The sequence below is a fragment of the Sciurus carolinensis genome, chromosome 11 (genome assembly GCF_902686445.1).
Source record: "Sciurus carolinensis chromosome 11, mSciCar1.2, whole genome shotgun sequence".
NCBI lineage: Eukaryota > Metazoa > Chordata > Mammalia > Rodentia > Sciuridae > Sciurus > Sciurus carolinensis.
The window spans coordinates 57,741,462-57,764,959 of NC_062223.1; the positions used below are offsets into that span (position 1 = coordinate 57,741,462).

General features: G+C 36.3%; 1 protein-coding gene across 3 annotated transcripts in view; it reads right to left on the minus strand.

The window, feature by feature from the left end:
• Zdhhc13 (zinc finger DHHC-type palmitoyltransferase 13) overlaps window positions 1–20,776 on the minus strand; it is a 57,850-nt gene extending 37,074 nt beyond the window's left edge. For all 3 annotated transcript variants that reach the window (XM_047517418.1, XM_047517419.1, XM_047517417.1), the window contains exons 1-5: window positions 20,656–20,776; window positions 7,410–7,555; window positions 3,957–4,079; window positions 2,542–2,619; window positions 1,300–1,444 (exon numbers count right to left, since the gene is read on the minus strand). In XM_047517418.1, coding sequence (XP_047373374.1) covers window positions 1,300–1,444; window positions 2,542–2,619; window positions 3,957–4,079; window positions 7,410–7,555; window positions 20,656–20,694 — 531 coding nt within the window. In that variant the 5' untranslated portion in view covers window positions 20,695–20,776. The remainder of the gene's footprint in view (window positions 1–1,299; window positions 1,445–2,541; window positions 2,620–3,956; window positions 4,080–7,409; window positions 7,556–20,655) is intronic.
• Window positions 20,777–23,498: the final 2,722 nt, after the last annotated feature.

Below are 23,498 nucleotides of genomic sequence, written 5' to 3' on the forward strand. Positions count from 1 at the left end.
AACTACCATTGTTTCTATAAAAAGGGTTCAAGTCTTATCTGAATAAAAAATACTCTGCTTCACTTCTATAGGTTAAAAATCTATGGATTTCTACAAAATATTTTTAAAAGTAAAATCTAAATATGTGATGTAAAACATTATATAAAATAGGGTAAGAATGGAGAACAGCGAAAGGGGAAAAAGTAAAATGTTGACAACCACCATCAAATATAAGAGATGTACAGGCCCTGCAAGTCAACTAGTTTAGATCTTAATTGACACATGAATACATGCTATCATTTCTTTAGCAAAGCTATCCAGTCTCTATTTAAAATAAATACTTCTAGTAATAGTGCACTCCCTATCTTCTGAGGCTATCTTGTATTTTTTGACTTATTCGGTTTCAAACAGTATAACAGGAAAATTTTTTTTTTATTATCTGAAAGGGACAGAAGAAAGAAGTCATATCCCCATGAGGATAAGCTCCTTCTGTAAAATAGGTCCACGTCTGAGGTGTACAATAGTGGTTCCGACTAAACCAAAGAAAGAATTTGAGTTACTGAAAACTCATACAGGTTTTGGGGTCCAGAACTTGGGAAGGAACTGTAAGAGAAGCAGTAAAGATATTCCTCATACGTCTTTTCAAAATGAAACCCAGAAGGTTATAATTATTCTACTTCAGTTGACTAAGTCTGAGAGAAAGTACTTATTTAAAGGGAACACACTGCTCCAGAAGCATTTGTGCAAACATGTTTTCCTGCCTGTTCCAGGCAAGACTGCTAATACATAAACTACTTTGCTACCAGAAAGGCACATTCCAGGCAAGTAGAGCTGACAGTGAAAGTCCCCACTGTCAATAACCTATAATTTAACCTCTGTCTCTTAAGGCAAATCATTTTTCATGGAATTACTTTAGAGAACAATAAGAGGCATATAATCAAATTGGACTACCAGTTGGGCTCAAATAATGAAAGCAAATGATGGGTTAATTTAGTGATCTGACTACCATTTCACATTCAACAAGAAACAAAATATAGGCTTTGAAGTCATGCTTTTGAAAAACTCTGCAAATTATAGGGCTCATAAGAAAAACTATTATAGGTTTACAAGTTTCAGAATTATCTATTATATGATCTAAATGACCTCTTCTTTACCCTTCGATGAAGCTGAATACGCAATACCCAATAGTTAGACTTACTAAGGCTAATCCTTGAATATCTGTATATCCACTAGTTTCCGCTTTAAAAATGAGAACAGACTATGACTAATAATCTCTTCAGATTATAATAGCTCAAATATGAGATACATTTCAAAACATACCTGTCCCTTTGAAATGAGATATGCAATAATAGGCATGTGCTGAAATAATACTGCCAGGTGAATGCTACTGAATCCTTCTCCATCAATGAGACTGGGATCTGCACCATGCTGAAGTAATAATATGACCATGGGTAAATGCCCTTGTCTATAAATAGAAGACAAAAATTATGTTGTATTCTGTTGAAATAGAATTCAGGCACAACAAAAATTCAGGAAGAAACTAATATCACTAAGACAAGATATTTGGCTAGATATAAAGAACATTACCTAACAGATTTTTAAAACACTCTAGAATGTACAAATGTCTTTTACTTGGATGCTGCAAACTTCAAACTAAAGGATATTCCTTTCTAAAGGCAAGTGATAAACCTGACAGCTTCCCAAGGTAACTCAGGCCTTATGTTGCAATCAAGCGTAAATAATAATTTTCATGACTAATGCTAACAAAGAAAACTTTAAAAGCCCTTATACTTCACTGCTGCTGTTTTAAAAACAAAGTCATGTACCAGATATGTGGAATTATAATATGATAGGATATGTGGATACAATGCGATAATATTAAGAACTACATTACCCTCAGATCCTTCAAAACTTGGTCTATGGAGAAAAGATTCAACCCCTTGCCTTACAAAAATGATTACTCACTTTAGTTTCAGGTTTGTGTCAACCTTCCCAAACAGAGAGCAGAATTAAAATAAAAGAAGCAGTTGTCAAGTATTCAGATTTATTCCTTCAGATTCAGAAGGCCAATACACGCCAGAGAAAAAAGGATAGTGACAGGTTAATATAAATGTTCTACTAAGTTGGCCCACTTAAAATTTCTTGTCCTGAGTTGACACATTTGATTTTAAAAGATACAGAGAATTGCTTACCTTTACATTAAGAGGGAATTTATCTTTTTAAAATAAAATGACGAATATAAGTTACCAAATGGACATCTGTGGTAAGCCTGAAGACTGAAATGACTGAGTGTGAAGTTCACTGAACTACTGCTTTTATTCAGAGTGATCAAAACATAAAATATGTTTGTTCTATTAAAAAAATAAAGTATAATACTCATATTTGAGTTTGATAATCATAACTGAGCCCTGAAATCATCCTTTGAAACTCTTTAAAACTGCAATTTCTTTTTAAGCTAAGGGGGAAAAGGAAGTCCTTTGAATTCCCTGTATCTGTGATTTGCAGTATGGTGGTTACCAGCGACAGATGGCTATTTAGTTTAAGGATTTAAAGAAAACTCACCGGATGGCCCAGTGAAGAGGAGTTGAATTTAAATCTCCACCCAACTGATCTACAACAGCACCTTTTGAAATATAAAACCTATTAAAAGCAGACACAAATGAAAGTAAGTTTTGAAACTTAAAATTCATACTGGGACAAAACAATTTTTTTCTTAGCAAAAAATGTATTGGAAAACAGAAATTATAATAACAATCCTCTCTAAAGGACCCAGATCTATATGTCTCAAAACTTTATAAGATAGTATTACACAAATCCCTGGTGAAATATTCTCAGCACCACGTATTGCTGTTGTAACTAGCATTCTTTCATAGCTTACATACCAAACATATGATAACTATTCTTTGCAAATTAAAACTACCACAGTTCTCTTCAGAAATTTATATTTAAAAGGTCTGGGATCATATACTCTATTTAACTCAGAAAAGTAAAATTATATCAATTTTAACACTTCAAAATTAGAATTACCAGGTGGGAATATTCTAAAAGTAGTTAAAAAAAAAAAAAGTTAATTTAAAATCCTTTCAGAAAAGTTAGACACTTTAAATGTTTTACACTCTATTTTGGGATCAGAGATATGATGCATTGTATAAAGTAAATTTCTAATGCAATGAGCGTGATTTTCTTCTATGGTTTAAAACTGTTAGTCATCAATTCAAAGTTGTGCTTTGTACTTCTACCTTGTCTTTTCTTTTTTCAAATCATCTTTCTGACAACACAAAAATACAGTACAGTTGCTCTCTTCATGTTATCTAAACAATATGCCAGGAGTGTGCCTATGAGTATGTGTTAGAATATTGTAAAGTTTAGTAAATTTCCATTTTTTTTGAGCCTCAAGGATTTAAAATATAATCCTATAATACAAAATAAATTACACATTCATATACACATGTACAATTTATATGCTCAGGTATAAAACAATAACAAAAACCAAAGGGTATGTGATAGGACTTTATGAAGGGGACATATTTTATATAATCTGACACATGCTCACCTAAAATTATTCCATATTTTAAAAGATTTAATTCCCTATCTATCTATTCCTCCAGACATGATAGTATAAAATAACTCAATGTGTCTTCTAAACTAGATGAAACTTGCTTCTATCCTGAAGAAATGTCGTGTTATACTTTTCCTTTTCAAAAATGTTCAACTTCACTTCCTAACCTTTATCTTTTGATGGGCCTCTTTAGCTTTCTAATTTCCTTTCTGGACCCATAAGGGTACTGGACTGGATGATCTCTAAGGTCCTCTTCAACTCTATAATGTCTGAGCGTTTGACAGAAAGTTTCAGGTATTTATTTGTAGTAGAAGATTATAGATGGCTTAGTACTCATACTTGGACTTCAAGAAAAAAACAAATGAAGAAAAGTCTAGAATTATAAATAATAAAAACACACACATATATCCCATCTTACTTTACAAGATCCAGCCTGTTGTTTATAGCAGCCCAATGAAGAAGTGATACATTTTCTTTGTCTGGTTGTCTGACATCATATCCTGCTTCTACTAACTCTTTACATCGTTCAAAAATCCCGTATCTCAAATAAGAAAAAGAAAGGTATAATTGATATCATTAAAATTATTACAAATACTAAAATTTCTTTCTTTTACCATGTCTTTTCTTTATTCAAACCATTTTTATGACAACACAGAAATACAATACAGTTGCTCTCTGTATCCACAAAAGATTGGTTCCAGGATTCCTTGCTAACACCAAAATCCATGGAAGTTTAAGTTCCTTATATAAAATAATACAGTTTTTGTATATAAGTATGCATATTCTGCCATATATTTTGTCATCTCTAGATTAATTATAATACCTAAAATAATGTACAATCCTACCTAAATAGATGTTTATTATTTAGGAAATAATAACGGGGGAAAATTATACATGTTCAACACAGGCACATTTTTTTTTAAATTCAGAATAGTTTTAAAATTTTTTTTAGTTATATATAGACATATTTTTTTAATGTAGTACTGAGGCTCAAACCCAGTGCCTCACATGTGCTAGGCAAGCGCTTTACTACTGAGCCTACAACCTCAATCCCAGAATAGTTTTGATCCAAGATTGGTTGAAGCTGTGGTTAGTTGAATTTATGATGCAGAATCCACGGATATACAGAGTCAACTATAATTCACAACACAGCGTAAAGCCAAACAACAGAAGTTAAAACCTAGTTTACTTAATAATCAGATTAATCCACTTAGAGACAAACTTGATTTTCTTAAAAGAACTTTAACACTCACATTTGCTCTCCTTCAATAAGTTTCAGTTGATCCTCCACCATGTGAGGAACACATGGAGCTGATTCCTGCATAAATTCTATCCCTGAATCAAATCAAGCCCATCCAAAAACCTCATAAACAGGGAAAAAGACTAAAAGCAAACTTGGAATGGGATAAATTCAACAACATAATATGGAAATAATCTAACAGAGACAGGAATAATGGACCCTTTCCTGGAGAAAAAGAAAAATGACATATAAGCTATATTTTACCAACTGACTAAAGAAGGGAGGGCACTTTAGGCAGGGTGAATATGTACAAACCAGAGATGTTGCTGGGCATGGTGATGCACACCTAAAATCCCAGTTATTTGGGAGGCAGAGAAAGGAGTATCCCAAGTTCAAAGCCAGTATGGCCAACTTACTGAGATCCTGTTTCAAATTTTGAAAAATGTAAAAACAAATAAACAGAAAAGGGGAGGGAGCTCAGTGGTTTAACACCTCTGGGTTTAATCCCCAGTACTATGAAAAGAAAAAAGAAAAAAGAGAAAAACCAAAAAAACCACTCAGAGATGTGAAATACTACATGAATGTTCAGAGAAATATAAACAGTTTCTAAATGCTGAAACGTAATGCATTAGAGAGGAAGGGCAAGAGATGAGGTCATAAGAGGCAGACAAAGACCAGGAAGGTCTTTTAGGCCATGCTGTAAAGTTTAAACTTCATCTCTAATTCAAAGGGAAACCAACAAATAATTTGAAAGAGGAAAGTATTCAGACTGAGTTTTAAGAAAAACCATATGAGTGGTAGTATGGAAGCTGCTTTGAACAGGCTGTGAACAGAAACTGAGAGACTAATTCAGAAGCTACTGCAACAAACAAAAGTGAGAGGCAATAAAAGACTAATGTATGAGACAAACAAAGAGAATGGAAAAGGAAAGATGAACCTAAGAGCTATTTAATCAACTATTAAGAAAGAAGTACCTTTTCTTTTCTTAATGTTTTAATAATTTTAAAAATCATTGACTAGCACATTTCTTTTCATCAGAAACAAAGTCCCAAAAGACCTCTTAATAGTTTCTTTGAAACTATTTCTACCTAGAAGGGCTTGAAAGTTTTGACAGGCCCTTAGAAGTCAAAAACCAAACCAAATTGCAGAAATGTCTCTCATTTTCCATACTGTTAAATGAGAATAATTTCTGCCTTATAAAAATGTGTGTGAGGAGAAAATCTGGCATTTTAAAAAGACAGCAACACTTATCTGACAAGGCTAAGTGAAAATATTAGTAAATTTTTTATAATGGGATAACATATTTATACTCTCCATCTTTTAAATGTCAACACATTTTATTGGAAAAGAAACACTCCCTTATTTCAGAAACATAAGAGTACCTATTAATTAGAATTTTGGTGGTTTAGACAACTCATACACACATACACACAAACATATACACATATATCTTGGCTCTCTTTTAAAGAGTGAGATGAGGTTTTACTGAGAAACCCTGTGAATATAGTCTGATTTTCACATGTCTTATCATAACAGTTTTTACTGGAAACAGAGAAGTATTTAAATGTTTCCATTCTAATTAAAGCAAATGCTGACTGTAGGAACATGCTCATTTCATATAATAATATAAACAATATCAAATAATATTCACCTAAAGTAATGTTTCCCAGGCGTACTGGGAATTAGAATATCCTGACAGTGAATTGTTGATATATTTCTAAGCATAAACATTAATCAATATTTAAACCAAACAAGCTAATTAATCATCAAACATCTTTGCTTTTGACAGAAAATTATATCAAGTTAGTGTGGGTATACTAGTTTTTTTCACGCTGACCAGATGTGCACGATTTATATTTGATGGGCAATCTGATGAGCAGATTTATAATTGATTACTAAAAACATGAACTAGTACTTAATGTATTCTGATAGACAAAGTATTTCAAAATATTTGAAATGGTAAGATGTAAGAGAGCTGTTAATGACCAATGAGATCTACATGGGTAAAAATGTTGGAAATAACTGAATATATATAAATATCCACATATGGCAATCTTAAGGAGAAACTTTAAAATATATTTCTACTTTTAGCATAAGCAAAACAAACCCACAATGTTTCAAGTGGTTAGAGAATGTATTTATACTTTTCTTTTAGTACACCCAGAATGCCAAGAACATAGGAAGTACTCAATAAATAATTTTTAGACATACCCATAAATGTGTGACCTATTTTCCATCCCATCTATATTCAATAAAGATATTTGTTAAAATATCCATAGATGTGTGAGCTGACATTTTCCATCCCATCTATACTTAGGTTGTATGTTTAAATTTAAATTCACTTTAGTTTCAGTGTCATTCAAAATCATTCAATCATTTGACAAACATTTATTAGTCACCTAACATGAAAAGACAAAGAGGATATACTTCTGCTAGACCTAAGGGAAGAGCCTGGTACAGAAATAGCTGAGGTACTATGTGTTCTGATGCAAACATTTAACTTAGTGCTGATATCAACGAACTCCCCAGTATGAAGTGAAGAAGGTAAACCCATAGAGTGCCATGTACTGCAAACACATTATTATAATCCAATATAATATAAGAATAAAATAAAGCATTTGGAAGACTTACTGAGTAGCTTTGACAATGTCACAGTTACTAGAGTCCTCTATAAGAGGAAGAAGGTCTCTTGCTTTGGCAAGTTCTTTGTTTTCGTGTGCACAGATGTCATGTCGACCAAATCCTGGAGGGTGGGGGCCATGGCTGTGATTCCTGCACTGAAGAATAAGAACAATTTGACAAAGTGTATAAAAGAATCAATGTCATATTTGATTACATAATGAAGAATTTGCTACAAACAATATCCTACTTAATAAATTAGAATTGTTTTGGAACCACAGGTGTATCCTAGGGAATATTTTCTTTATCTTAATTTTGTTCACTAGAAAAGATTCTTAATATTAGAAAAATCTAAATGATATATTTTATCATAAAACAAAGGTCAGATGAAAATGAACAAATGGACCTTGCTCCTTGTGGGTAGAGGATCATGGCTAGCAACATCAGAAGAAGGTTGGCAGGCCCCTACTTTGGGAGGTTGTGGTAGACACACTAACAATACTCACCAAAGAATCAAGCTCTTCCATTATCCCCTTCCCTTGTACAACCTGTGACTTGCTTCTAGTCAATGGAATATGGCAAAGTTGATGGGACAGTTAATCCCATGATGATGTTATCTAAGACTGTTTTAGAAAATTCTTCTGCTCATCTTAAAAAAGTAAGCTGCTGTGATATGACAGAGTCTGTGAGAGGGTTACATGGGAAGGAACTGCAGGCAGCCTCTAGGAATGAAGGTGTTTCTAGCTGACAGTCAGCAAGAAAACAGAGACCTTGATCATACATCTACAAAGAGTTGAATTCTGCCAATAATCCACATGACCTTGGATGAGGACCCTGAACTCCAAAATGGGATACAGCCTTGAATGCAGCTTTCTGAGACCGTGAGCAGAGGACCCAGCTAAGCTGTGCCTGGACTCCTAACAAACAAAACCTAGAAGATAATAAATAGATGTTGTCTTAAATCACTAAAATGTAGTAACTTGTATTGCTACAATAAATATCTAACACAGAAGTGATGGCAGAGTTCTGTGAGGGTAAAAGGGGTCATTGTTAAGATAGTCCCATCAACTGAATTAGCAAATGTTACATTCAGAAAACCTATTAGAAGCAGGGGGAAACAGCAAACTTATCAAAAAGCCTGAGTGCTTCTAATCTCAAAAACTAAGACTAGTGAAAAAAGCCAATTCCTAAGAACCAAAGGCCAAAAGTTTTTTGATATGTGGATGCTAAATCATAATAAGAGGGTTGGGGGCTAGGGAAGAATGGAAGTACTTTGGATTAGACAGAGGGGAGTGAAGGGAGGGGAGGGGTGTCGGGGTAGGAAGAACAGTGGAATGATTGGACATTATCACCCTATGTGCATATATGATTACATGACGGGTGTAATTCTACATCACATACAATCAGAAGAACGAGCACTCCACTTAGGTATAATATCAAAATCCTTCTACAATCATAACCAAGTAGAATAAAAAAATAAAAAATAAAAACTGAGCTTAGATCTTAGCAAAAGACCAAAAGAGAATTCTCCATTACTTTAAAAAAGCCCACAGAAATCCTAATTTAAGAATAATTAATCCATTCTGTGGATTGTGAATGTATTTTGGTTTTCCTTTTTATTACCATTGCCTTTAGAATTATCACCTCCAAGGCAGGTAATTGATTTAGATCAGCAATTCTGACACTTGTCAACAAGTCTGTTAAACTATTTGGGAGACAAACCAACAGGAGAGGTGAAAATTATCACAAATGAGGCCAGAAACAGATCTAGTTTTACTTAAGAAAGGGATTCTTTCAGCTGAAGAGATATTTGAGGCTTCCTAAAAGTACAAATATATCAAATGTACTTATTATTTTACAATCCAGACTGAAAAGTCTGACTCTATGATGTTACTTCATACCATTCATTTGCAGAACAATCAATCTAATTAATTCACAAACTCTACAAATTCCCAAAAGGAACAGATTTACATTATTCAACATCAATAAATATACTGCTTTCTCTAAAGAAATGACAATTTGAGGTAAAGTACAACCCTCTTGAATTATTACTAAGTAAATTAACGGATACCTGTCTACTATTTAAAAGCTGATTTTAAAAATATCTTCAAAATAGTTTCTTTGGGTGATTATTAAGTTATTCCAATGACATTACCTAGATTGTTTTTAGACTTTCCTTGAGTAAACTGTCCTAAAACTCATTATGTTTTTAGACGTAAAATATTGATATATTAATATAAAGGAGTGCATAAAATGTGTACACAAATGGATTTCTTCTTTTGTACAGTATAAAGAATAAATATAAAATGGACCCCATGAAACTATCACTAAGGTCAAGAAACAAAACTGCCGGTACCTGAAAGACTGCTTGCAACATGTACTATGCTTTATCACATTCCTACACTAAGGGAACAGTTTCCTGATATTAGGTACAATTACTTCTTTGTTTTTCTTTATAGTTTAATTCTTTATATATATGTAACCCTAGAAAGTATGGTTTTAATTTTTATATAATGGTATCATATATGTATCCTTTATAATTTGTTCTGCTTAATATTAGACTCATAAGAAGTTTTATCCATGTTGTTGTGAAAAGCTACAATTAATTCATTTTCATCACTGTATAATGTTCCAAAAATATTAACATACCATGATTAATTTGTATCTTACTGGCTAAAAATAGCTAAGCTACCTAGATTGTGCCTAGGTTTTAGTTATTATAAACAATATAGCTCTGAGCAGTCTTGTATGTATCTCTGGATATATATATGTTTATAAGATATAAATAATTTGTATATATAAGGATGCATACATATAAATTATGTATAAGTACACATATATACATGTACATACAATTCTCAAGAGCGCAGGGTATGGGAATTTTTGTGACTCCAATCCTTACCAACACTTGGTGTTATCAAATGTGGTAATTTTTGCCAATCTGATGAATATAGATACACGATGCTAATTTTAATCTGTATTTCTGTAATTACTAACAATATTGCCTATTTTCTCATGTTCACTGGGTGGTATATTCCTTCTTTTATAAAGTATATATTTAAACAATTTATATACTGTTGTTTTACTAGATTTGACCTTTTTTTTTTTTTTTTTTCTTGAATGGTATCCCTAATACATTCTGGGTACGAGTTCTTTGTTGGCTATTTATAAAGTAGGGTCTTCTACTTCTGTGCATAGCATAGCCAGGACTGAACTTAAACCTTTTGCTGCTTGTTGGACAAAAAAAAAAAAAAAAAAAGGAAAAAACACTGAAAACTGTTCAAACCTTGGACTATAGGAAAAGTAGGACTATGATAACCCAGGAAAAAAGAAAAAAAAAGAAAAAAAAAACAAAAACAAAAAACAAGGTGCCCCTTACCATTGTCCTAGCAATTTCAGAATTGTGGGCACTTCATGGAAAACACATTTAGAACCCAGCAGCCTGACTAAATTAAGACAGAAATTAGAAATTAGAGAGGATGTGGTAGCTTGGAAGCAGATTTCAAGAGGGTAGTGAGCTAAATAGAAAAAATGGGCTTCAAAAATATGGCAATAATATACAAAGCGAACTCTAAATAGTGAGGCAAAAAATTGGGGATTTGTAAACTAAAAGAACTACTAGAATTTACACATAGCAAGATGTCAAAAATGAGCAAGCTTTTAATGATCTAGGTTATTCTATGGGGGACTCAGAAGGCCACACCTTATTAGTAGGGCTGCACTAAACTTAAGTAAGGATACCCAGAACTATTCTAGCAAGACTTAAGATTTACTCAAGTTGAGCATCAGTAGCAGCAGTAACGTAACACTCTCTAAAAAAAGGTAACAAAACCCAAGACTCAACAACACATATTTACAATATCCACTATCCAGTCAAAACTCACTAAGAATGCCAGGAAACAAATAGTGATTCATAACCAGAAGAACCAGACCTTGAACTTACAAAGATGACAGAATTAGTGAGGAAAAAAACCCATTAAAACAGTTATTATAACTATGCACAATTATTTAAAGGAGAATAGCAAAATGAACAGAGAAACTGAGGATATAACGAAAGATCTGGTTGGAATGTCTACAGATAAAAAACAATTTCCGAAATGAAAATTATACCAGAGAATATTAATAGCAGATTAGATAGTACAGAATAAAAGATGACTAAATTTGAAAACATTGTGGTAAAACGTATCCAAAATGAACCACAGAAAAAGACTGAACACATATAATTGGAGTTCCAAAAGATGAGAGAGGAATTCCTTTTTTAATATTTGAAGAAATAACCCCAAATCTTCTAAATTTGGTAAAGTTCAGCTACTAGAAGCTCAACAAATTCCAAGAAGGGTAGCTCAAGTCTTACATCAAAGCATATTAAAACCAAATCACTAAAAACCAATGATAAAGGGATAATCTTAAAAGTGATCTGAAGAAAACAGATGTATTATAGTTAAAGAAATTTTAAAAATGAACTCAGATTTCTTATTAGAAACAATGCAAGTCAGAAGAAAATGGCACAATTATTAAAGAGCTGGGGGAAAAAATGTAAACCTGGAAAATCTAGTCAAAATATTCTTTGAAGCTAGGCATGGTGGCACAAACTCATAATCTCAGTTACTTAGTGGCTTGAGGCAGGAGGATCAAAAGTTCAAGGCAAGTCTGTCCAACCTAAAGGGAACCTGTTTCAAAAGAAAATATAAGGGCTGGGGATGTAGTTCACTGGTAGAGTGCTTGCCTGGCATGTGAGAGGCCCTGTATTCAATCCCCCATCCTGAAAATCAAGAAAAGCAAGCAAACAAACAAAACCTTTGAGATGGAAGTAAAAATAAAACTTTTTCAGACAAAAGGTGAGAAGAGTGTCAGTAGATCTATTCTACAAGAAAATGGAATTCTAAACTTATGAAATGATACTTATTACTTATTAATTTTAAAACTAATATAAAAGTGAATAAAGGGTCAACAACCTAAACTCTGATACTGTGCCACCACAGACAACCATATTAAATTTGATGTATACTTCCTCATTTTATTTATATCTTTATCTATATTTACTCTTTCACAGATGGATTGTGGGCTTTATGTAGATATAACCCACATGCCAATATATACTCCCATGTGCATACATGACATTATATTGCACATTTTTTAATCATTTTCTTTTTATATTTATTTGGAAAAGGACAGGATACACATTATTCTTCAACTTGCTTTTCTTGCCTAACCGTATATCATGTAAAGACTTACAGAAGAATAACAGTTAAATTACTCCATTGATAGATCTAGCATAATTTATTCAACCATTTTCCTATTAAGAGATGCAGTTTGATTTCAACCTTTTCATTTCAACCTTTCAACTTAAATTTTCAATTTCACAAATAATCCTACAATTTACACCTAACCAGCACATTATAGTTCTACAGTACTGATGCCTGAAAATTCAACTTCTGAGTTAAAAAAAAAAAAAAGCATTTAAACATAGATACTGACCAAATACCCTCCCCAATCTACACTACCAATAGTAAGATATGTTAAGTGGTCTTAAAACCTTCCCAGAACGGAATATCATCAATCATTTTTACAATCTTGTCAATCTGACGGCTAAAAAATGGCATCCTGCTTTTCATGTGCATACCTTTAATTGTTATTAGTTTGATTGCTTCGTTTGTTGTTATGTATACTGGCTCTCCATATTTTATCTTATTTGGACTGCCTTTTCATAGTTCACTTGTTTATCTAGTCCATTGTATATCTGTTTATGTTTGTATGTTAGGAAGCTTAACCCTTTGTTTAAGTACCGATTTGTCATCATAGAAAACTGACTCCTCAGGGGGTATCGCAATACCAGATCTTCAACTCTACTACAAAACAATAGTAACAAAAACGGCATGGTATTGGTACCAAAATAGATAGGTAGATCAATGGTACAGAATAGAGGACATGGACACAAACTCAAATACATACAGTTTTCTCATACTAGACAAAGGTTCCAACAATATGCAATGGAGAAAAGATAGCCTCTTCAACAAATGGTGCTGGGAAAACTGGAAAACCATATGCAACAGAATGAAATTAAACCCCATCTCTCACCCCGCACAAAACTCAACTCAAAATGGATCAAGGACCTCGGAATCAGACCAGAGACCCTGCATCTTACAGAAGAAAAAGTAGGTCCAAATCTTCAACTTGTTGGCTCAGGATCAGATTTCCTTAACAGGACTCCCATAGCACAAGAAATAAAAGCAAGAATCAACAACTGGGATAGATTCAAACTTAAAAGCTTTCTCTCAGCAAAGGAAACTATCAGTAATGTGAAGAGAGAGCCTACAGAGTGGGAGAATATCTTTGCCAACCATACTTCAGATAGAGCGCTAATTTCCAGAATCTATAAAGAACTCAAAAAACTCTACACAAAGAATACAAATAATCCAATCAACAAATGGGCTAAGGAAATGAACAGACACTTCACAGAAGAAGATGTACAAGCAATCAACAGATATATGAAAAAATGTTCAACATCCCTAGTAATAAGGGAAATGCAAATCAAAACTACCCTAAGATTTCATCTCACCCCAATTAGAATGGCGATTATCAAGAACACAAGCAACAATAGGTGTTGGCAAGGATGTGGTGAAAAAGGAACACTCATACATTGCTGGTGGGGTTGCAAATTAGTGCAGCCACTCTGGAAAGCAGTGTGAGATTCCTCAGAAAGCTTGGAATAGAAACACCATTTGACCCAGCTATCCCACTCCTTGGCCTATACCCAAAGGTATAGTTCTACAGTACTGATGCCTGAAAATTCAACTTCTGAGTTAAAAAAAAAAAAAAGCATTTAAACATAGATACTGACCAAATACCCTCCCCAATCTACACTACCAATAGTAAGATATGTTAAGTGGTCTTAAAACCTTCCCAGAACGGAATATCATCAATCATTTTTACAATCTTGTCAATCTATACCCAAAGGACTTAAAATCAGCATACTACAGAGATACAGCCTCATCAATGTTCACTGCTGCTCAATTCATCACAGCCAGATTGTGGAACCAACCTAGATGCCCTTCAGTTGATGAATGGATAAAGAAACTGTGGCATATATATACAATGGAATATTACTCCGCAATGAAGAATGATAAAATTATGGCATTTACAGGCAAATGGATGAAATTGGAGAATATCATGCTAAGTGAGATAAGCCAATCTCAAAAAACCAAAGGACAAATGATCTCGCTGATAAGCAGATGATGACATATAATGGGGGGTAGGAGGGGTTAGCGTTAGGGCTAGGGTTAGGTTTAGGGTTAGGGTTAAGGAGGGTGACAAGAATGGAGGAAGGAAGGACTGTATAGAGGGAAAAGAGGGGTGGGAGGAAGGAAAAAATAACAATGAATCAAACAACATTACCCTATGTAAATTTATGATTACACAAATGGTATGCCTTGACTCCATGTACAAACAGAGAAACAACATGTATCCCACTTTTTTTACAATAAAAAAAATACATAGAAATTAAAAAAAAAAAACTGACTCCTTCTACAGGTACAAATCTGTTGCTTCTTATAATCTCTTAAAGTGCTAAAGATCAGTTTCACTTTTCATGTATAAAGTTGAGGAAGACTATGTGTTTCAATGTACAGATTATCCACAATTAAAAGTAATTAATTACTGTGTGTTCATGGTGTTCAAAGTATTGTGCTAGGAGCACAGAAGACAGTGCTTATCCTTTAGGAGCTCAAGTCTAATGGGAGACATAGAGTAAAGTTGAAACAGAGGGCAATCTATGATTAAATGCCAAAAATGGGTGTTAAGAAAGTATGGAACAGGCAATACTTTCTGTTCATATTTTCTAAGCTAAATTCTGATTGAAGTAAAACTGAGAAATGACTATATAAATTCAAAGCCTGTTCCATTGAAGTCAATGGTCTCCAAAGTGAGACAAGTGTATTCAAGGTCATAAATGCAAGTGATCCACAAGGTAATGGGAGAAAAATGATAAAATTTCTGTTATAATGATCTTTATTTTGGGCTGGGGATATAGCTCAGCTGGTACAGTGCTTGCCTAGCATGCACAAAGCCCTGGGTTTAATTCCCAACACCACTTAAAAAAAAAAAAAAAAAACCAGGAAACAACAAACTTTAAAATTTTAGTTTTCTAAACTGGCTGGCAGTCTCTCATCCATGTCAAGCAGGAAACTCATTATATTCTGTTTATAATGTAAACTAAGACAGAGTAAAAGTTGTAGAACCAAAGGGGCTGACAGTGGGACATTCAGCATATTATAGTATAGATTAAGCACAGTAATCTTCAAATTTTAATATCTATGATGAGAATTACATGTATTTAGATAATTTAATCAACCTGACAAATAAGTACCCTTCCAAAGTTATCAAAAGGCTAATTTGAGGGGTTGGGGTTTTAGAACAGTGGTAGAGCACTCACCTAGTACGTGTGAGGCACTGGGTTCAATCCCCAGCACCACATAAAAATAAATTAATTAAATAAAGGTATTATGTTCATCTACAACAAAAAAAATTTTAAAAGAGGCTAATTTGAAGCAGATTTATACTAACTTTAATTCAAATCTTGACATGAGCATATAAGCTATCAAATAATGAACATAATTTAGAAATATATTGTCTGATCTTATTGTAAAATTGTAACATGACCCATATGATTTTGGCAAATGGATTCTGTTTGCATATTCAAACAGAGGGGAGCAGAAATTTTTGTTTTCTGTGAAGTCAAAGGTGAGTTAGAAAAAGAAGGGTAAGGTCATGCAGAGAAATAGAAAACCCATAGTCTCAAAAGGCAGGAATGAGACTGAATTCCTGCTTCTACAGTATTATGTCATCTTCATCTATCCTTGTTCTACTGATGAGATAGGTATCAAAGCCTCCTTGTGCTCTCATGTTGGCTGTAATACTAGATAATCCCCTACCTATTTTTGGCTCCAGTTTCTACATTTGCAAAATGGAAGAGGTAAATCAACATACCTATAAAGTTCCACGGATCCCACGCTGTATGGTCACAAAAGGAACTGTCACAATAGTTACTACTGACTGTGCACTAGGGAAGAATTCACTGCATGCAAACTGCCCTTATGGATATGGAAGCTTAACTGCTACATGGATGACTACAATATTAAGATAACACAAAGAGACTAAGCAAATGCTTATGATGCCAAGCATGTTCAAAAGAGTATTCATTAATCTTCATTCAGGGAAATATAAAGAACTGAGTACTATTGCATAACATGAATAAGACACAATTTCTGCCACACTTCAATCATTGGATATTTGCTGAATGCCTACTATGTGCCAGGCACTATTTTAGATGCAGGAATATGGCCATAAACACAAATGACAAGAATCCTGGTTTTCAAGGAGCCTATATTCTCTTCCCATCCTCAGAACACAGTCAAACACAGACTCCTTTCAGATCTTGGATTGAAGAATGGATGGACGCCAGGTGACAGCAACCAATCAAACAAGGTCACTATCGTGACTGGACCACCTGAAGAGTGATTAAAAAAAAGTACTGCATCAGAAGTCCTGATATCTAGATTCTGCTGCTATTCTGCTGTAGATCTCTGAGAAATAAGCTAATGCTTTTGAGTTTCAATTTTATGGGAAAGTTAAAAGAATAACACTAGGTCAATGGTTCTCAAACCTTCCTAATGTCATAGTCCTTTTGAAAAGGTTATTGCAACTAAGGTCTCTCTCATTAGAGAAATGCTTAGAACCACGCATACAAACTAGTCTCTGTACATAATTTCAAAATATTCACTGACACCCTGAAACATATCCTATAACCAACTTAAGAACCTGTGAACAACATAATTCACTGCTAGCTCCAACTATTCTATGACTCTGTTCCCTTTTACCTCCTCTGGTTCACTAAGGATTTCAGCTCACAAATACCTCAAGATAAAAATAACATAAGTTTTTATTTTTTTTCTGGTTGTTTTAATTAAAATATATAGACAAAAGGTGAAAGAGCAAGAGAGAAACAGGCCTTGTCTACAGGAGGGGGTGGGAATAAAAACCAGATGATATGAAAATTAGGTAAGAGGCATTTGGCTATATCCACAGTTATTTATTTATTTTTTTTAATGGTATCAGGAATTGAACCTATGGACACTTAACCACTGAGCCACATCCCCAGACCTTTTTTTAATGTATATAATTTTATTTTGAGACAGTTGCTTAGGGCCTCATTAAGTTGCTGAGGCTGGCTTTGAACCTGCAATCCTCCTGCCTCAGCCTCCCAAGCTACCGGGATTATAGGCATGCACCACTGCAACCAGCTTCCATCGTGATTTTTATAACATAATCCCCAAATTCCTTCATACTTTCCATCAATAAGCAGAGGTCTGGGTCCCTTCCTCTTGACTCTAAGCTCCAAGCTCTTGAATCTAAGCTCTGTGACTGCTTAAGTAATGAAATATTACAGAAGTGATGCTATGCCACTTAGTAAGCCTAAGTCTTAGGAACTTGCAGCCTTCTCTTCCTGTCTCTTGAGATGCTATTTTTAGAACCATGCTGTGCTGAGGCCCAGGACATGTGTAGCTGTCCCTGCTAAAAGTCAGCATCAATTGCTAGACCTGTGAGAGTAGATAACCCTAGAGGATACCAGCCCCAACTATTGAGTCACCTCCAGCTTAGGAGTGCTTCCAGCTGAGGCTTTTGACATAATGGAACAGAAACACATCAACCCTGCACCAACCTGTCAGAATCGCTGAAGCAGAGTTCATGACCATGACAACAGCTGTTTTACACCACTGTTTCAAAGTGGCTGGTGACAATGAGTAACTGCATCTTTAACCTCTACAGTATCATGTAATATTATCTGTATGGAGATGTCATGAATCAAATTTTTTTTTAAAAAAGTAAATACTGCTAGAATAGACAGTGGACATAAGAGAAAACCAAGATCTAGGCAGAGAGCAAGAGTTAAAGAGAGAAAGCAAGAGAGAAAAAGGGAAACTTTCTTGTATGAGGGTCACTATCCTGCCTGGTTATCAAATAAAACAGAGGGGGCAAGATACTGAGATCTGACAATCATTAAAATTTCTCATGACATCAACAAAAGTACCAGAGTTAAATTTCCCAGTTCATAAGATCATTCATTAAATACCAGTACTAGCCTGTTCCAGATGCAGGGAACATATAAATCACTGACCCGCTAGCATTTATAATTCAGTGGAGGGCAAAGAGACCATTGAAAAGGACTAATGAATATGCCAAATATTATATGCAAGGAGAAATATAAAGCAAGAAAGGAGGACAGGGAGTGTTGCTCCTAGCTGTGATGATGGGAAGGGCTTGCAATTTTAAACATGGTGATTAAATGTCACACTGAGGTGGCATTTGAATCAAGACTTGAAATTCGAGGTGGGGAATAAGCCTTGTGGATACACAAGGAAAGAGTATTCCAAGCACAGTAAGTAGTAAGTACAAAGGCCCTGAGGTCACTGTGGTTGGGGTTCACTGATCGAGTAAGAAAGTAGTAAAAATAAGGTCAAAAAGGAAACTGGGACCAGACTATATACACAAATTTTGGCAAAAACCCAACAGCAATGAACATGGATTTAAGAGAACCAAATTCAATCACAGCAGTAGTGTTTTTGTTTATCTTATTCACCTAGAATGGTGCTTAACTCTTAGCAGACATTTACAATACATTTATTGAATGACTGAACAAATCTTAACCCTGTCACTTCAGTGCTTTTTGACTTGTAGCAAGTGACTCCAATTTTTTAAACCTCAATTCTTATCTCTAAAATTAGGATAATCATCTCTTCCCACCTCACAGAACTGTAGTAAGATTTAAGAATTGGGAACTACTTTGCCAACTGTAAAGGACCAAATGTAGGTTATTATTATTAGTAGTAGTAGTATTATTAACAACCAAACAATCTCCCTACCTTGCCTCACTAATTCCTAACTCCAAATCATTCTCTCCCTCCATGTCATGGAAATGGGGAGGGTTATCTTCCCTTCAGGATAAGAGAGTGAACTTTAAGCACTTGAAGACTTTTATGAATGAGTGGCAGTAATTAAGACCTGATAGTTACTCCCTACCAACTTTTCTTTGAGACTGTCTGAGAAAAAGAATGAGATATAGTTTCCATGTGCAGATTCTACAGGCTTTTAGAAAAATCCAGGCAGACTGAAAAACAGTTTTTCTTCTATCAAATTGCAAGAACCCCCCAATAAGAACACCTTAACACCTTCCCACACATGTTCTTCACTTAAACATACACCAGGCTGTTAAACGAAAGGAGAGCATGAAGAACACTCTCAGGATTTGGAAGAGGTTGTTTTTCAAACCAACTAATCCATTCATTTCAAATTGCCTGAAAATCTACCACCTAACTCTAGTTGGAGCCAGCTTTGGTTTTTTTCATCTGTAAATGAGATATCTTCCTAAGGATACTTCAATTCTGGAATGAAAAGTGCATATAAAACATCTGTCTTATGATAAGTACTAAGGCTGTCTGAATCTGGGAATCCTTCATTTATTCAACAAACATTAAGCGAGCATCTACAATACGCTCGTCAGTAATCTAAGAGCTGGGAAAGGCTCACAAGCAAACTGGGCGAAATACTAGTTCTCACGGAGCTAACATCTACCTCCAGTAACTTCCTCTACTGGTCCTCCGTTTTCTGGAACTACACCTGGCTTTTGGTAATATGAACCTCATCCAAAGAAGGGAGTCGTTCGGAATTTTGCAGATAGCCATCACACACTTTCCTTCCTCCAGCCTAAAGAGTCCTAGTGCTTTCAAGGAGTAAACAAGCACCCGGGAACAAGAGCTAAAGAGCTAAAACAGAAATGGGTGGGGCGAAGGCGGGTGCCAAGGCGCCGGGCTGAAGAATAAAACAACCCTTCAGACTCCGGGCCAAGGTCAGGACAGGCTGGTCCAACTCAGGTGTGTCACCTGACACCTCCCGGGGAACAGACACCCGTCCCAGGCCCCACAGCGGTCTGCCGGGCCAGGCGGACCGGTCCCAGGGGGCGCCGTGGCCCGTGGCCCGGGGATGGAAGGGGGAGGGGCCCTACCCACCTTTTGCCCGTCCACTCAGAGAAGCCCCAGCATCATTCTCATTCTCGGCGTTTCCAAGCTCCCGCCTCCCCCACCCAGGCCCGGCCACCCTCGGGAGGCCCCTCACCAAGCGGCCTCACATCCACGCCTCCCTCTTCCCTCAGCCGCAGCCGGACCGCCACCGGACCGCCACCAGACCGCCACTGGGCCACACTCACCTGCGAGCCCAGCCCCGGCCCCTCCATGTCTCCAAGCATCCGCAGCGCGGTGACTTCCCGACAAAGTGGCGGCGATAGCCCGCCCGCCAGCGCGCCCCAGGCCGCCTCTATTCGCACTTCCTGCTCGCGCCCCAGCCTCCGCCGCCGCGGTCCCAGCTCGTGCCCGGCGCTGTCGATCAGTCTTCGAGAGCCAATCCCCGCCCGCACCCGACTGGAGGCGGGACTTTCTCGCTGCCCAGGAGTCTAGCGGTGAACCGCCAGTCGAAGGCCCCGCCCCCGGCCCGCCCCCGGCCCGCCCCTGGCCCGCCCCTCCGCGCTCTTCCCGGGCCCCAACTCCAGCCCAAGACTGTGCCACCTGCCCCAGGAGCCCGTACAGATACTGGATTAGGCTGTTATTCCAACGTCAACCACCATCTTTTGAGCAAATCTGGACTGGGCTACCTAACAGTCAGGTGTCCTTGTGAAAGTCTCTTTACCTCAGTCTCCTTGTCTGTAAAATGGGGAAAACGAGGCTTCCTACTTCAGGCAATTGTCTGAAAAAATAAGTGTAAAAAGCATGTACAGCCCCTAGTCAAAGCTTATAATGTGAAAAGGAATCACATTATAGATGGAATAGGTGTTGAACATATTTGAACATATTTGCCACTCTCCATTTGTGTGATCTTGAGTAAATTATTTCCATCGCATTCTATGAGGACTCCGTTTCCTCAGAGAAAACAGAAAATATCCGAGTTCCACCGCGACTGCTAGAAGGGAATTAGGCTGGAAACCCAACCAAGCCCCCATCCTCATCCCCTTCATAGACTACCCTGGAGGAGCTGGCATTTAAGCCCTGTCCTCCTTAATTGTCTACAAAGTAAAGATAAGTCTTCGGTCCTGCTTTTGGGAAGCACCAGTTCGGGAGTGGAGCTCTCCTACATCAGCAGTAGGTTGGGGCTTTTCTAGGCCAGCACTTAGAACGCACAGTTTTTCGAATTTTTCCTTAATGCGTCTGTTGCCAAACCAAACCACGTAAAGACATTTAGAAGCTAAAGAACTGAAAATCTGATGAACTGAAAATATTTTGACTCTCCTATAAAAATAATGTTAAACCATAAAATGTCTAGAAATCCAACAAAGAGTGGGATTTTCTCATGGAAAAAATACTACCATGATACAATTAATTTATAAAACTCTTATGATTATGTTAGTGTATTGCCTGTTGACTACACAAGCCCTGGGTTAACCCCAAAGCACAAGTTTACTGAAGATGGGAAACGTTTTATTCATCTCCAAACTCCCAGTTCCTGTCACAGTATTGAAAAAATACTAAACACAATTGCACTGAGTGGATGGGTGGATGTATAGATGTGTCATCAACTGTTAATAAATTAAGGAAGGACAAATTGTGACAAATAGAAGTTCAAGCAACTTCCTTTAAGAGCCTGGAGAAAAAGCAAGTAATTAGAAATGGGTAGGATCAAGCATTGGGCAAGGTTTCTCAGAGGAGAGAAGCTTTGGGTGTGTTCATTTTGTTTACCTAATCAAAGCTGGTTATGTGTGCCAGTGTTTTCCATGCATTATGTCTAATTCAGGAGATGGGTGTTATTTTTCTCCTCAGGAGAAGGAGATTTAGACTGATTCCATAAATCCAAAGTCACTCAGCAGGTAGATGGGAGAGAGAGAATTCAAACCCAGTTCTCTTACTACAGTGGGCTTTGGTCAAAGTAATTTGGTTCTTTCATTTTCAAGGATCTATATTGAAGGTATTATGGAACTTAGGGAGGCTTGAAATCTATGTGAAACACAGAAATTTATGTGAAAACACAGTGATGCCTTTAAGTGTTGCCATTACCTCCCATCTATAGAATGCCTCTCCCTTCAGACACACCCCAGTGAAACAGCATGATGGTTGCTAAATCTCTTTGGGCTTCAATTTCCTCATCTGTAAAAATGGGGCAATAACGGAACTAACTTAACAGCGCTGTCTAGAGAATTAAGTGAGCTAATGTACGTAGAGTAGTTAGAAGACAACCTGGTTCATTCTAGGCTCTATATGTGGGTTAACTATTTTCATTTTCATTGTCATTGTCTTCCTCAGGAATGGGTGTGGAAGAGAGACCTAAGTCGCACAGCTGAGTGCCATCATGTGAAGGGCCAAGGGTTCAGCAGACCTGGTTTCTAGACCGAGCTTTGCCATCACTTTCTGGGTATATATAAGTTTCCTAGGGCTGCCATGGTGAAGTACCACAGACTGGGGGGCCGAAATGACAGAAAGTTATTGTCTCATAGTTCTGAAGCCAGGAAATCTGAGATCAAGGTGTTGGCAGAGTTGGTTTCTTCTGAGGCTTCCCTCCCTGGCTTGTAACTGATTGTCCTCTCCCTGTGTCTTTACATGGTCTCCCACTTTGTACATATCTGAGTCCTAAGTTCCTCTTCTTATAAGGACACCATTTAAATTGGACTAAAGTTCATCCAATGACCTCATTTTAAAAGTGTATGTGTGTCTTTTTTAAGGACACTAAATCCAAATATAGTCACATTCTAAAGTAGTGGGGATTTGGGATTTCAATGTATGAATTTCGGAAGATGGGGGAGAATTCAGCCCATAACCCTGTGACCCTGGGCAAATCACTTTCCCTCTCTGCGACAGTTTCCTCATTATTAAAATTGGGTTAAGAACAGAGGCTGGAAGCACTAATCTCCTTGGTCCCTCTCAGCTTTGATCTTGGAATTTTCCCAGCTGAGATGAAGCTCTGCTTTTCTGGTACCCTCAGTACTTTCTGTTTTCCTTTAGGCATCTCTATCCTCATTCTATAAGAAATATATTAAATTCCTGCTAGGGACCAGGCACTGTTCAGCAT